The sequence below is a fragment of the Xiphias gladius genome, chromosome 19, assembly GCF_016859285.1.
Source record: "Xiphias gladius isolate SHS-SW01 ecotype Sanya breed wild chromosome 19, ASM1685928v1, whole genome shotgun sequence".
In the NCBI taxonomy this organism is placed as follows: domain Eukaryota; kingdom Metazoa; phylum Chordata; class Actinopteri; order Istiophoriformes; family Xiphiidae; genus Xiphias; species Xiphias gladius.
In genome coordinates, this window is record NC_053418.1 from 27,629,323 (window position 1) to 27,644,153 (window position 14,831).

General features: G+C 39.7%; 1 protein-coding gene across 6 annotated transcripts in view; it reads right to left on the minus strand.

The window, feature by feature from the left end:
• The window catches only part of abca2 (ATP-binding cassette, sub-family A (ABC1), member 2), a 136,917-nt gene that overhangs the window by 49,978 nt on the left and 72,108 nt on the right, over window positions 1–14,831 (minus strand). For all 6 annotated transcript variants that reach the window (XR_005709489.1, XM_040154642.1, XM_040154641.1 and 3 more), the window contains 6 exons: window positions 13,440–13,568; window positions 13,123–13,290; window positions 10,589–10,685; window positions 8,019–8,192; window positions 5,389–5,491; window positions 4,954–5,068 (listed from right to left, as the gene is read on the minus strand). Coding sequence is in view for 5 of the 6 variants with exons in the window: in XM_040154642.1 (XP_040010576.1) it covers window positions 4,954–5,068; window positions 5,389–5,491; window positions 8,019–8,192; window positions 10,589–10,685; window positions 13,123–13,290; window positions 13,440–13,568 (786 nt within the window). In the remaining variant the exon portion in view is untranslated. The remainder of the gene's footprint in view (window positions 1–4,953; window positions 5,069–5,388; window positions 5,492–8,018; window positions 8,193–10,588; window positions 10,686–13,122; window positions 13,291–13,439; window positions 13,569–14,831) is intronic.

The following is a 14,831-nucleotide window of genomic DNA, read 5'->3' on the forward strand; positions in this document are numbered from 1 at the left end:
AGATCTTCATCAATTTACAGTTACAATAATGAACAAACACACTGTTTTAACATACAAATCACTGTATTCATCTTGTCCATGTTGAATACATCATTCAAACATTCACAGTGTAGGCTGGAAAAAGTATGTGAACCTCTCGGCTAATACCATCAATTAAAGCTAACTGGAGTCAGGCGTTAGCAAACCTTGAGACCAGTCAGTGAAACCAGATTGGAGGTGTGTGTTAGAGCTACTAGGACTTATTATAAGCACTCAAACATTTTGAGTTTGTTATTGCTATGTCTTGCAAAAAATACATTTCAAAACACCTGCATTCTAGAGTTATTGATTAGGGTGAAGCTATATAGGGTTACAAAATAATCTCAGAGTTTAGATACTGATCAGTACACAGTCAGACAAACTGTCTATAAATGGAGTACGTGGGCGCCCAGCTAAGATGATTCCAAATGCACAAAGCAGAATGATCAGTGAGGTAAAAAAGAACCCCTGAGTAACAGCTAAAGGCTTAAAGGAATCATTGGCGCATTGGAACATCTCTGTTGATGAGTCTACGATACACAAATCATGGTGCATGGTTGCACAGACCATGGTGTCGATGGCAGGACACCACAGAGGAAGCCGCTCATCTGCAAAAAGAAGTTTGCCAAAGAGCAGCTTGACACTTCACAAAGCTATCGGGAGAATATTATGTTGACTGATGAAACTATGGCTGAATTATTTGAAAAGAACATGCTGCACTACGAATGGAGTAAAAAGGGCTCTGCATACCGACATGAAAACCTCATCCCAACAGTGAAGTATAGTGGAGGGAGCATCATGATTTGATCCTGCTTTGCTGCCTCTGGGACTGGACAGCTCAGTATCATCGAAGGAAAACGAATTCGCAAGTTTATCAAGGTATCTTACAGGATAATGTCAGGGTGGCTTTCTGCCAGCTAAAGCTCAGAAGAAGCTGGGTGATGCAGCAGGACAGTGACCATAAACATCAAAATAAATATACTACAGAATGATTTCAAGCAAAGAAAATCCACCTTCTGGAGTGGCCCACTCAGAGCCCAGACCTTATCCTAATCCAAATGATGTGGAATGACCTCAAGAGAGCCGTTCACACCAGACATCCTAAGAATATGGCTGAGCTGAAGCAGGTCTGTGAGGAACAATGATCTAACATTCTTCCTGAATGTTTTCCAGGTCTGATTCGCAGGAACAGAGGTGCCTGTTTTAGGTCACTGCTGCAAAAGGAGGTTCGACCTGTTATTAAATCCAAGGGTTCACTTACTTTTTCTACCATGACTGTGAATGTTTAATGGGTGTGTTCAACAAAGACACTAAAGATTATAATTGTATGTGTGTTATAAGCTTAAGCACATTTGTTTTGTCTGTACTTGTGACTTTGATGAAGATCAGATCACATTTTATGACCAATTAATGCAGAAAGCAGGTCATTCCAAAGGGTCAAATACTTTATCCTGCCTTCTCTTGCTCTCTCTCTCCCCAGGGAGTCAAGTTCCCCGTCGCTATGACAGATTTCCGTCAGTGTAGGTCAGAAGGGAAAAAAAGCCAGGGGAGGTGGATGTGACACAGTGAGAATAGGAGCTGTATGAAACCCTGAGATGTAGAGTGTATGCCATTTGAAAGGTTAACAGACAGTAAATGACCCAAACACAAATGTTCATGAAGGCTACGGGCGTGTACACACACGCCTTTTTCCCAATGGCCTCCACATATTTTACATGAAAGCCTGTGGGAAGCGACTGTACGGTGGAAAAAAAGCCACTCTAAAAACACGGTATGGCACCCGCCTATTAAAAAAAAAAAAAACCCTCACTATGCAACTAACTAGTGAGTGTATGGAGGGAATTGTGGGAACAGCAATCAGGTAAACCTGTGTTCTCTCCTCTCCAAGTTTGATGGCAAATGCATCTCAAGGTCAACCTGACAAAAGTGAGAGTTAAATACAACTAATTATTATGTTTGACAAACGCCAACAAGCAACTGTGTTTATAAACTGCAGCCCAGAAAAGATAACTGTGTCCTGCGTGAACATATGCGCTTGCAAAAATGAAATTCAGACTCTCTAGCACCAACCTCTGTGGGGACCAGTCCCTGACATTTTATGGGCGTGTCGGCAGTACTCATAGGTGAACATAATTTTAAAACAAGACCATTATTAACTAGTCTCTCAATCAAGGTTTAGTTAAAACTCTGGACTAACGCAAGATAGAAAGCATTCGGTTGACCTTGACTGTTGATTAAATATAGAATTTAAAATGTTGATTAGCTGGGCATATTGGGCAATATGGAAACACATCTCACTGTAAGAAATAACCATCAAGTATTCCGCCAAGCCATTGTATAAATAGTATTACATATTTGAAAACGTATATAAGGAAATCTGGGGGAGCTAGTTTGAAATAATAGTATTTTGATCTATAATTTACAGTGCAATGCTTAAGTTTGTCAGTAGAGGAGATGCTGGATCATTTGCCAGTACTAATTACCAGGCAGCAGAGCCAAAGATCGGTGTAATATTTTATTATTTTCTACATTTTATACTTTCTACAATTTCTTATAATCTTATGTTAATATTCACTTATCTTAAGATTCTATAGAACATTTTTTATGTAATAAATATTGTTTGTTTATACCTCATTCTGTTCTCTATAGGTTTAGTTATTCTTAGATCAACAGATTGAGCAAACTGTTGAAAAAAGGGGGGAGGATTGTAATGGGAGCACTGGGGTGTCAGGTGTGACTGTTCGCCAACGGCAAAGGGTTTACATGGTTCACGGGTCAGGTAGGAGGACACCTTAGCAGAATAGGCCCCAGCAAGGTCAGGACTGGGTCTGGCCACATCAGGACAAATTTTATCGGCCCTGTTTGTCTCTTTACTGGCCCTCTCTATTTACCTGTCATTCAGGCTGCGCATGAGAGTGTGTCGTATTCATGTTTCAGGTTAGTTAGTTAATGGCAAGTTAATGAAATTTAGCTCAGGTGCCTCCCAATTCTCTTGATCATATTTGAGATATTTCTACACCTTGATTGAAGCCCACCTGTGGTAAATTCAATTGACTGGACATGATTTGGAAAGGCATACACCTGTCTACATATCAGCTGACAATGCATATCAGAGCAAACTAAGCCATGAGGTTGAAGGAACTGCCTGCAGAGGCAGGATTGCGTCCAGGCACAGATCTTAAGAGGGCAACAAAAAATTCCCAACAGCACAGTGGCCTCCATTATTCTTCAATAAAAGAAGTCTGGAACAACCAGGACTCTTCCTAGAGCCGCACGGCCAAACTGAACAATCAGGGGAGAAGGGCCTTGGTAGGGACCAAGAACCTGATGGTCACTCCGCCTGAGATCCTTCTTTTCCGTCTTCTCTCATCTCCTGTGTGGAGATAACTGCAGCACTCCATCAATCTGGGTTTATGGCAGAGTGACCAGTCGGAAGCCTCTCCTCAGTGAAAGACACATGAAAGCCACTTGGAGTTTGCAAAAAAGCACCAAAAGGACTTTCAGACTGAGAGAAACAAGATTCTCTGGTCTGATAAACCAAGATTGAACTGCTTGGCCTAAATTCCAAGTGTCATGTCTGGAAGAAACCAGGCACCAACCCTCACCTGCCCAATACCATCTCAATGATGGAGCATGGTGGTAGAAGCATCATGCTGTGGGGGTGTTTTTCAGAGGCAGGGACAGGAAGACTGGACAGTGTTGAGGGAAAGCTGAACAGAGCAAAGTACAGAGATATCCTTAATGAAAACATTGTCCAGAGCACTTAGGACCTCAGACTGGGCCGAAGGTTCACCATTCAACAGGACAATGACCCTAAGCATACGGCCAAGACAACACAGGAGTGGCTTAGAGACAACTCTGTGAATGTCCTTGAGTGGCCCAGCCACAGCCTTGACTTGAACCCAGTCTAACATCTCTCGTGGAACCTGAAAATGGATGTTCACTGATGGTCCCCATCCAACCTGACAGAGCTTGAGAGGACCTGCAGAGAAGAATGGCAGAAAATCCCCAAATCCAGGTTTGCAAAACTTCTTGCATCATACCCCAAAAAGACTGGAGGTTGTAAAAGCTGCAAAGGAGCTTCAACTGAGTACTGAGTTAAAGGTCTGTATACCTAAGTCAATGTGATAACTCTGTAATTATGGGGTATTGAGTGTAGATTAATGAGGAAACAATCAATTAAAAAATTTTAGAATAAGGCTGCAACATAGGAAAATGTAAAAATAGTGAAGGGGTCTTAATATCTTTCTGAATGACCTGGATTTACTCCCTTCAACAATGGCGTAACCAAATCAGTTCACAACCTATCAATTTATTATATCTTTGTTATATTTGTTGTATCACTAAAATTGTTTTCTATTGATGATCTCCATTTGTCTAACTTACCGTTATGTCAAATTTTTGTTTTGTCACGTAAACTGAACTCAATGTGTAAAATTAGTGGAATACCCCTTTAATATAAAGTTTAAACATATTTTTGAACTGTAAAACATCAAACAGCGGCTCTGTATTTCAAATCATGATGAACATAATTTTAAACTTCCATGTGCATGCTCTTAAAAGACATGTAAAAGGATGCAATCAAAATAAAAATAAAAAAACGTTAATATTTAACAGCTCTGGCACTACTGGGAAATTTAAGCTGAGACAGGTTTAAAATAGTGGAGCAAGAAGGACATTCTGATAACAGCCATTGTGTCTGCAGGTGGCATGAGAACTCTCACACTGACTGTGACCAAGGTGTTGTGCTAACAAGGTGTATTGACAGGAGGAGGTACAGGAGTTGTCACTCTGTTAGCATGGAAAAGAAGGAAGGGTCAAAAATAGAGAGTAGTAGTGTGCAAAAAAATTTCAAATACCAGCCTGGCATGTTAACCAGTTGATTCAGGGCTGACCCACCAGACTGCTGACAGACATGCAATCATACAGTCTAACCTCTTTGAGCCGGTGCTCCTTCTCAGCCACAATATGCTGGATCATCATGGCAACTGAGTAAACCCAGGAGATCACCATGCACAGAGGCATCATGTGCTCTATTACAAACAAAAAACTGAAAAAAACAACACAGGGTATCAAGTGAAGACCAAATACACACAGTTTTAACATCACTGCATTTGCAATGCATGAGATCTTCAGAATTTCTAACCTGTGTAAATGTGTACCATGTATTAAACATATTTATCGAATATGAAGAACACAATTTAGCTGCATATAAATAATTTTTTTAGGACAAACACTTTATTCATCTCTGCCTAATGATTACTTGCCACTGCCATCCTCAACATTACAACCTAAACAGGACCAAAAAAAAGAGAATATGACAAGCCAATATGTCTCATTCCTAAATACAAAGCCACACCCATTTCTTACTCGTCTCTGGTGTAACATGGATAGGGGAACATCTGAACGTAGTTACCAGGCTCCACCACATCATGGCCCACAAACGTGTTGATGATGGCTCTCTCTATCATATCTGGAGGAGAGTGAGAGAGAGAGAGAGAAATAAAGAGAGATCAAACCAGAGCTAAAAGGAGAGTGAATGTTGAACTTGATAATCTTCCTAAATATGTAAATAGGCAAGTTTTTTTTCTAACACGTTCCCAATATCACTGTTTTTTGACAGAATCTTAACTGTTGTTCCAAATTACATCATGACATCAACAATGATACAATCAATTCTGTGCCTATAGAGTAAATACCTCCCTCTTTCATGTTAACTATCTTTTTGCCAAATAAAGACCTAGTTAAAATAAAAGTTCGGGACCTATAATCCATGTTCAAATACCTTCTGCTTTTTCCTGTAGATTTGAAATAGACTAATAAAAATGGATAGCGCAATCGGTATAACCCTTTCATTTGTTAGTTGTTTATAAACACCTTAATGCAAAATTCTATGTGCTTCCATTGTATTGCGGTAGAGGCAGAAATTTCAATATAAAATAAAAAAATGAAATCAAAACCATCTGCATGGACATATACCACCCAAGGTAGGTGAGAAAATGTTTTACTTTCGTAATTTGGGTGATCAAACCTTGTCAGTTCTTCTCTCATGGCTAAAATCAACCATACATTGCTTTGGCTGTCCCTGGACCAACTCCTCAGACTGTGTCCTGTCAGACTGGACGCATCATCGTGGATCTGGGATCTCAACTTTCTGAGCTCCATTTTTGTGCCAGTGCACCACGCAAAGCGCAGCGGCATATGAGTGAACTGGTGTTTTCCTGCGGCGCACTGAGGTTATTTTCTCGACTGCGCTGGTTTGGTATCTTGGTGACTCACCGTGCGTCCTGGTGAGAGGAGAGGAGCAGGAGAGGATGTGGTGAGCAGGCCAACTGCTCGACACTCTTTTGTTCCATAGTATTTAGCTCACTTTATCTGGTGAAGTCAAACCCATATAAACCTCCCTAAAAACGCGCAACCCCCTTTATTCACGTTTTGCTCCTCTTTCCACTTTTATTTTCCATTTTTCAACCAGCTGACAAAGAATCATGCAGGCATAAAAGTTTTTCTGTTTGACTGGCATTAACGTCAGTGAGACAGGATAAAGACTAATGACAGATTCTTATCAGCTCTGTAATCCACGACAGGTAGAGTATGTACTGATGGGCTTTCCTTTACTGTAGTGAGTCTCTTCCATCTGCAGTCTAATAGGGGTGATGTTATAACTGTCAAGCCACAATTATACAGCAGATCCACTGGTGAAATTTTCTGAAACCAGCACCAGACGGCTGCAAAATAACCAAAGAAATCTCAGTGCTTATGTGTACATTACAATTATCTTTTTGATTAATTATGCTACAGTTTCTACTGTAAATCAACAGGTGTGGTGGAGACTGAAACAATGAAAAAAGTTAACACAGTTCCCTTCCCGTGTCTCTACCCCACAAGCCGGGTAATCAGGGGAAGGGTTTATAAGCAGCATCTTCTTTTTAATGAGTCTGGACCAAACTAACACTTGGAGCTCTGCATTTTCAATTATAATAAAGCTAAATGTGTCGCTGCAGTCACCAACATGATGTCATAGAGACAGTCTGGATTTTATACTGGCAGTGTTTAAAAACAAAATTCTAATTTATCGAGACTCATTTTAACGTTAGAAATAATTTCATAAATAAAGAAATACAATATGAAAAAACGACCTTCAATGTACATATGGCACTATTGTGGTATTTAACGGCAGATGGTTGTGGATCATTGTGTGATAAGTAAACCGACACACTACTATGCACGGAAAACATGATGATCAGAATTTCTTCAAGATGTCCAAAGTGAATTCAAAAATGAATTCAACTTAAGAGAGACATCATCTGCTCCTGGCAGTATATCTGATCTGCTGTATTCACATTTTGACGTCCCAGACAACAAGAAGTTTCCTCTGAGAAAAGCTTTTCACAGAATTGCTGGGGATGAGTCCTGGGCTTAAAGGGGATGAAAGCAGCACGTGATTGGTAATGATAAAAACAACCTCTAACATGCCCATCTATAATGTATTATAGAGTGTTCCTTCGGATCCCACCCTGTTTCCAAATGTGCAGGTGCCACGAAAATACCAGTGGGCTTGGCCCACCCTTGGCGCACAGGGCACGGTGCATGTGACTGTGCTCTGAGCCATGCCATAGGGGTCATGAAAATAGGGCCTGCTGTGTGAGATAACCGCCTTCCCAGCTATCTGCTTCCTGCATAAAAGATGACCTGCAGTAAGAAAGTGCTTCAGTTGCAGCTTACATTGGCATCTTCACAGGTGTGTCCAGTTCCCAGTGCACAGTAGTAACCACTTTACCAGAATAAATCTTTTTCTTTGTAAAACAAACTAAACAACGTGGAACTGTGTCTGGGTCTTGATCTATAGCACAGGTTATTGCAATCTGCAGACTGCACAAAAACAATCCACTTTAAGAGGTTTTCTGATCTCAACCATGGTAAGACATACAACAACGTAATAATGTATCAAATCCATAATCAAGCCTCTAACATGAATCCATGCTTCATCAATCCATTACCTTGGATCCAAACAAAACCGTAGAGGAAGTAGAATTTCCCCCCAGTGTTGGGCCCAGGACGCCAATAGGCCCGTCTGATTTCATTGGTCTTCTCTGTAAAGCTGGAGTTTTGTCTGATTTTGTACAGAACATGGGGTGGCAGGGAGCCATCTTTGTTAGTCTGGAAAATCACACCTGAAAAGAAAAAGAGCATATACTTTATCCGGTCAGTCTTGTCCTGGTGGCTCAAGCAGCATACCAACATCATACAGTAGGTTCAAGGCCAGTTTCTGCATCTTGCACTTGTTTTGCGTCGCCACTTCATTGCGGTTTAGTTACAGTTCAGATGTCCACTGCATTTTAAAGTTGTCTGTTCTTCAGTGGCCACATTCTGTCTTGTTTTGTTCATTTTAACTTAGTTCTTCTGCTTCAACCAAAAACACTGTAAGGGGCTGTTTAGTTTTTGTGACATTTTTGCTCTAAAGGCATATTAAATACATATTTGTTTCAACTGAAATGTATATAGGCAATAAATGACCCTTAAAAATAACTCCTGATTTAACCCCACCAATTTTTATATAGACTACGGTATTAAAACTTCTTCTTCTGACTTTTGTGTCATATATACAGTGGCCCAGAGAGCTTAATGCATGGTCCAATATGCAACTTACATGATGTGGAAACTTGAAGTCTCTGGGTCACATACACTGAGAAAGCACTATTAAGTAAAGTAGGAGACAACTTCTGTCTAGCAGATAAACTTTTGAAATGAACAATATTTGCATATTGATTGATTTAAGATTTTTCAATGAGGGAGAAGGGAGAAATGAAATATTAGGATTTTTTTTTAATTACAAAAGGTAATTGATATGTTTTTTTCCTCAAAAATGTTCAGACACAAATGATACTTTTGTTGATTTTTTACCATTAACTAGTACATGGCCAGTAGTGGGTTTTTGAAGCTAATCTTGATATTTCTGAATTTGTAAATCTGATAACTGTATAACTATATCAGTAGCTGTTTTTTTTTCTAACAGACAAACATAACTAAAACAAACATTTCTTTAAGGATCCCTGAAATTTGTTTTTTTAAACAATTGTCACCAAGACAAGTTATAGTACATGCAAGTAACTTTTCACTTCTGTACTGACATTTGTTCTTAACTTAATCTGCTGACACACATGCAATCCAGATTCATCTGTGAAAGTGTGTTAAGACTTTACACACATTTCTACTTTTTTCACCGTTACACTGCAGCGCTGAATGCACTGTATATTCTTCTTTCACCTTTAAAGTGTAAAATATGTCTGTGAGCTTTCCCTGGAGGATGAACCCACCAACAATATAATCTTTTTCACTGAAGTTATACAGCTGATGCCCTGACTAAGGGCACACTCGCTTACCAAAATCTGGCAGCTCTCCAACCAAACAACAACCCAACTCTTCATCCCCCGCCTTCACAACCCTCATCTGTGCATGGACAACAGGAAAACCAGCTTCAGCATGTGGGGGCTCTTATGCATCCCCCTACATAATACAACCGCTGCACACCCCACACACACAGACACACACACACACACACACACACACACACACACACACACACACACACACACACACACACACACACACGTCTACCTTGCAAACAAACTCCATACACCCAAAACCACTAAACCCCCCCAGGCTTGTTTTCTTATGGATACGACATATTTTTATAACTTTTATTTTGTTTTATTTTTTCCTTTCTTAATATGTGTTTTTTGTCCAGAATTTGCCTGTTACAAAAAATTAAAAATGTGTGAAATATGCCTACCTACATGGTTTGCACCAGAACATAAAGGGCCTTCACTTTCTATTCATTCTATTCCTTAGTTTATTATCAACTAACTACAAAACACGATCCCAAATATCGTTAGTGCAAACAGCTTATTAAGACCCTTAGTTACATTTATTGTTAAGTGACCTCTAATAGCCATCAGTAGTTTCAGTAGATTCTCCAAAACCACATCTGTTTACATTCAAGTGACAAATCCCTCTAGTGGCCATAGTAATTATGATGGGAGCAAAGGAGGAAGTCAGGTGACGCTGTTATGGAGCAACAAAGTCTGTATAGATTGGAAGTGCGGGTGACTGTACGGTCGACAAAACCCTGGACTTTAACATGGAAGACGGCTGTTTGTTTCCTGTTTCAAAGTGATAGTCAAGGTTTTTTCTTTTAACCATGACCATGCCATAACCATAGCCGTGCATTTATTATTCTAGCCATAACGACGTAGGTCCTCTAACCTTAACAAAGTACTTATTTTAACCTAACTCATGATCTATCCGTAAACCTATCCAAGTTCTTTTGTGCTTAAACTTCAACAAACCATAGTATCGTCACACCATAAAAGGGTTATTTATTTTTCAACAGTGATTTTTGACAGTTCATCTGTGGCATATCTCCTGCCACTTTAGGGGCACTAATTTCAGGAAATGGTCCTATGGATGGTATCAGGGAGTAGGGACAAATGACCTATATGGCTGTTTAAATTGGAGGACTTGCAAATGAGATATCATGATCACAACCTGACACAGAGGGATGACTCACTGGCAAACACAGACACATTGTCCTGGTAGGCCTGGTTCAGGGTGTAGTTGACAATGCTGTCCTCATCAGGAAAGCCCTTGAAGACATCCACACTGACCTGAAAGCACAGTGCAAACACTTAAATAATGTTGCACAGCAGAAATGGATTCATTTAAGAAACTATTAAAGCTCAGCACAAAGATTAAACCATCATACTGGATTACTGCAACACTGCCAGATTTCACTGTGTGCAGTGAAATCAGTAGTAGTGCTTTTTTTTTTTTTTGCCTTTCCTGTCTCCAAACTGGATCTCTGAGCAAGTCAACAGATATTAATGTAATGTAATGACCTTGGCCAATAGTATCTTACAGTAGCCTTTCTGTCACTTTAGATTCATACACAGATTCTTGATAACTCTAGACTAGATAACTAGACTTTTATTAGAATATAAACACATCCATTCATTCTTACGATTACTTATACTAAATGTTCACAAGACATTGTTTTGTGTGTGTTTTTATGTCACTCTTCCATGGTTCCTTTTATGCTTTACATTACGTGATCATGGTGGTGCATAAAATTGTGTGACTAGCAGGATCAATGACTTCCTGAACACTTGTTGTCATCGTGACTAGCATAGACTCCAGGAAAGCACTTCGTCTGGCTGCTTTTTGCTTATATATTGTTCAGTACTTAACTCCCTGTGAAATTATTTCTTATATTTCTGTTGTTGTACTGATTTAAAAAATTAGATATAGCATGTTATAATGTTGGTAGGTGATTTTTTTTTTTTTTTTTTTTTAATTTGGACAGAACCAGGCTAGCAGTTTCTCCTGCTTCCAGTCTTTATGCTAAGCAAAGCTAACCATATCCTGACTCCAGCTCCATACTTAACCACACAGACAACACTGATATTCATCTCAACATCTCATCTCACTCTTGGCAAGAAATCAAATCCTTGAAGCACAGCATTAGTCTTCTGTTGCTGGCCAGCCACCTTCCGAGAATTTGCGGTCAGCTGGTTGTCAGTCAGCCATTGGTTCCTATGCCAGGACAGAACCCCAGTCATCCTGTGTTTGCTGTTGAACCGCAACCACTCTGTCTTGGGCCTTTTCACTGGATTTTGTCTCGCAGTTATGCCAGGTTTGGAGATAAGGTTTGAGGTATCTGCTGCTGTGCTGCTTGTGCTTTCATTCATTGTTAGTAGCATCACATTTTTTGGCTCAGGACATGTAGTGTTTCCTTGGCAATTCCACTAAGCTAGCTATGGCTGCTTTGTTTTAGGCTATTTCTTGGTTTAGCCTTACAGCTGTACTGTTGCTTTTCAGATTAAAGTTGTAATAAGCATGAAGGTGAAGCAATAATTTTGTATTAGAGGATTAGCTCTCTCAACAGAATCCTCATTGCTGCTTGGAATCATTAAGAGCATCCTCAAAGAACAGAGCCTTTTCTATCAAGTCTCAGTGTATAACCATTTGCTTTAGATGCTAAATTCCTTATCGTAGGAACTGAAGCACAGCATTAGTTTAGGCAGAGCACTAAAGTTGGCTTGTATTGCCTGATTAGCATCAGCTGTTTGCTGTGTGCTTCACGTTGATTGGCTTGTTTATTGTCTCTGATTGAAGTGCATCTGACCTACACCTTAAATGGAGACCTCTGTTTGAAATTACCAAAGTACAACCGAGAGATGAAGCCTGCAATGTTACAGATTTGATAGTATGTCTTAAAAGGCCTATGCATACTTGTATGTAGACGTCAACTTTGCAAGCTACTGTATGTTGCATGCATCATTTTTACAATAAACATGTAATCAGATGAACTCTATCATATCCACCATATCATTTGCTCTCATGCTTATTTTGTTGGTGTCAGGGTTGTCACTCATGAATCCAGTTTTCAAAAAAAAAAAAAAAAAAAATTATCACAGATATTATTATCTGTTTTCTGCTTTGTACAGAATACAGATGGACAAACATAGTTTTGTCATTATGGTCCCACCGGTTATTCCCAACCTCTTTTGTTTGATGTACCTCCCAGCTCCATCAGACAACTTCAAGTACCCATCACATCCACCCATCAATTGTACACATCACCTGTTATGTTCCAAATTTGTCCTTTTGAATGGTTTTTAAACTAGTAGTTGTTTAACATTATTAGTTATATAAAACTGACTATTGATACAATAATTATCTAATACCAGAGTGATCCAGGAACTGTAAATGTTTAGGTTTTTAGGTTTGGTCAAGTTTGCATTCAAACTAGTACCACTTGGGGTGTCAGAACTTGATGTTTCAACAAGTGATACATTACTTTGAGCTACTTTGATTTCATTGCTCTCTTGCTCTTGTACAAGTGTTCATGAACTCGAAGCAGCATTAGGTGGTGTTCAGATGTTACAGCTGACTCAGGCATGCGAGGGATGTCCTGTGCAGTTGGCCTGTGGTAGTTCATACTTTATTTGCTATTGTGATGATAAATATACTAAAGATCAGCCGCACAACAATTTATAATCATATTTTTGTTGAGAACAACCGTTCAGTATCCACTAGACTGACCTTAGACATAAAATGTGTCCAGCCGCAGGCAGCGTTGTCGATAGTGTCCAACTGCTCCAGCAGGGTGGAAGTGTTAGGGTGACTGTAGTTTCCTTCCATCAGACCCTGCATCAGCTCACTGTCTGTGCCATTCAACAGCTCAGGGTGCTGCTGAAGCTCTGAGGACAGCTGGAAAGAATGGATGGATGGATGAATGAAGCCTAACACACTTACCATTGCATGTTCCCCAACTCAAGTACAAGTACTGCAAAGAGATGAACATCTTGATAGTACTATAAAATTAATAATGTCAAAAGATGAATTGCATGCAAGTTTACCTGCTGTAGCCACACCAGGTGGCTGTGTAGCCGGCCCTCTTCCAGAAAAGTCCTGAGCTGGGCGGAGATGTTTAGCCATACTCGTGTGTAGTGTGTCACATTTCCAACAAATGCAAATGTCTCATTTGCCTAAGTGCAAAATATTACAAAAAATGTTTTCATTAGTTTTTGTATAAATTCAGCCATTTCTCCATACAGTTTCTACTCCTTTCTTTCTTCACCTCCTCCATCTGTCTCTTACCCTCCCACACTCACTGCTGTCTTGATCATCTTTAGCCCATTTGCAATAGTCTGTGCTAACACATAATCGTTGGATGTTTGTGCTAACTTTGAAGTATAAAGAGGCCAACAGTATTACATGCTACAGAGCCAGATTAATCAGATGGCTCTATGTGAACCCAGTATGTTGGACAGTGCATGCTTGATGTCTTTCGTGTGGCATACAGGAATATAGGAATATGGATCAACTGCATGCCTTCTCTAATTATTTCAGTGGTTTGCCAGCAAAAAAGAGGTTAAATAAGTGAATAAGTGAACAATGAGGGAACAAAATCTGGACTTTCTGGGTCCATGGATAATTCCCCTGTAAGACATCCTCAGTCTTTAAGCTGTAACCCCAATGATATTATGTGGTCCCAAGGCTTAGCTAAGTTGTGTTCAGTCATATCACAAATATAATATTACCTTATGCCCCATTCATTGATTAAATGCTTGAATGAATACTGATTGATGCTACTAATTTATTGTTCTTAACGACGTCATTGATTTTGCCTTTGTGTGTGATAAACAGTGGAGATTTCATTAGTCCAGTTTGTCTGTTTAATGGCTTGTCACCATAAACATCTGCATTTAACCTCAAAAGGTTTGTTTGATGAAGGTATTCTATAAAAATGAAGGTCATCTTTTTTTGCATTCCTATTCTGACATCTCACAGCACAAGAAGACATTTTTTTTCCTGGGGATCTCACCCCCTTTCCATCCATTTGTTGTCATCACAATTGACGCAACTGCAGTGATGCAACCGTGACGTCCACTCCAAATGGGTCTATAGGGACTACCTGCTCGACTAGTTGGCAAACTGCTGAAGGTGGTAGGCTAACAAGCTAACCAGAAGTGAACATTCTAATGCTGGTCATAGAAGCTCTTTGAGCCCTTTAAATTTTCTCTGTGCTCTGCTGTTTACTCGCCCTCTGCCTTTTGTTTTCAGGACTGTACATACAGTAACTTAGCTCAGTAAAGAACTAAGTTAAGCTTTCAACCTCATGGTCTTCATCATCAAATGTCAACTGCTCAAGACTGTGAGACTTTGGTTGAAAGCTCTTGGAAAGGCTAGTAGATGGAATTTGGGATAAAATTAATTTGACTGAAAAATATTTTAGTATTGAATGACTA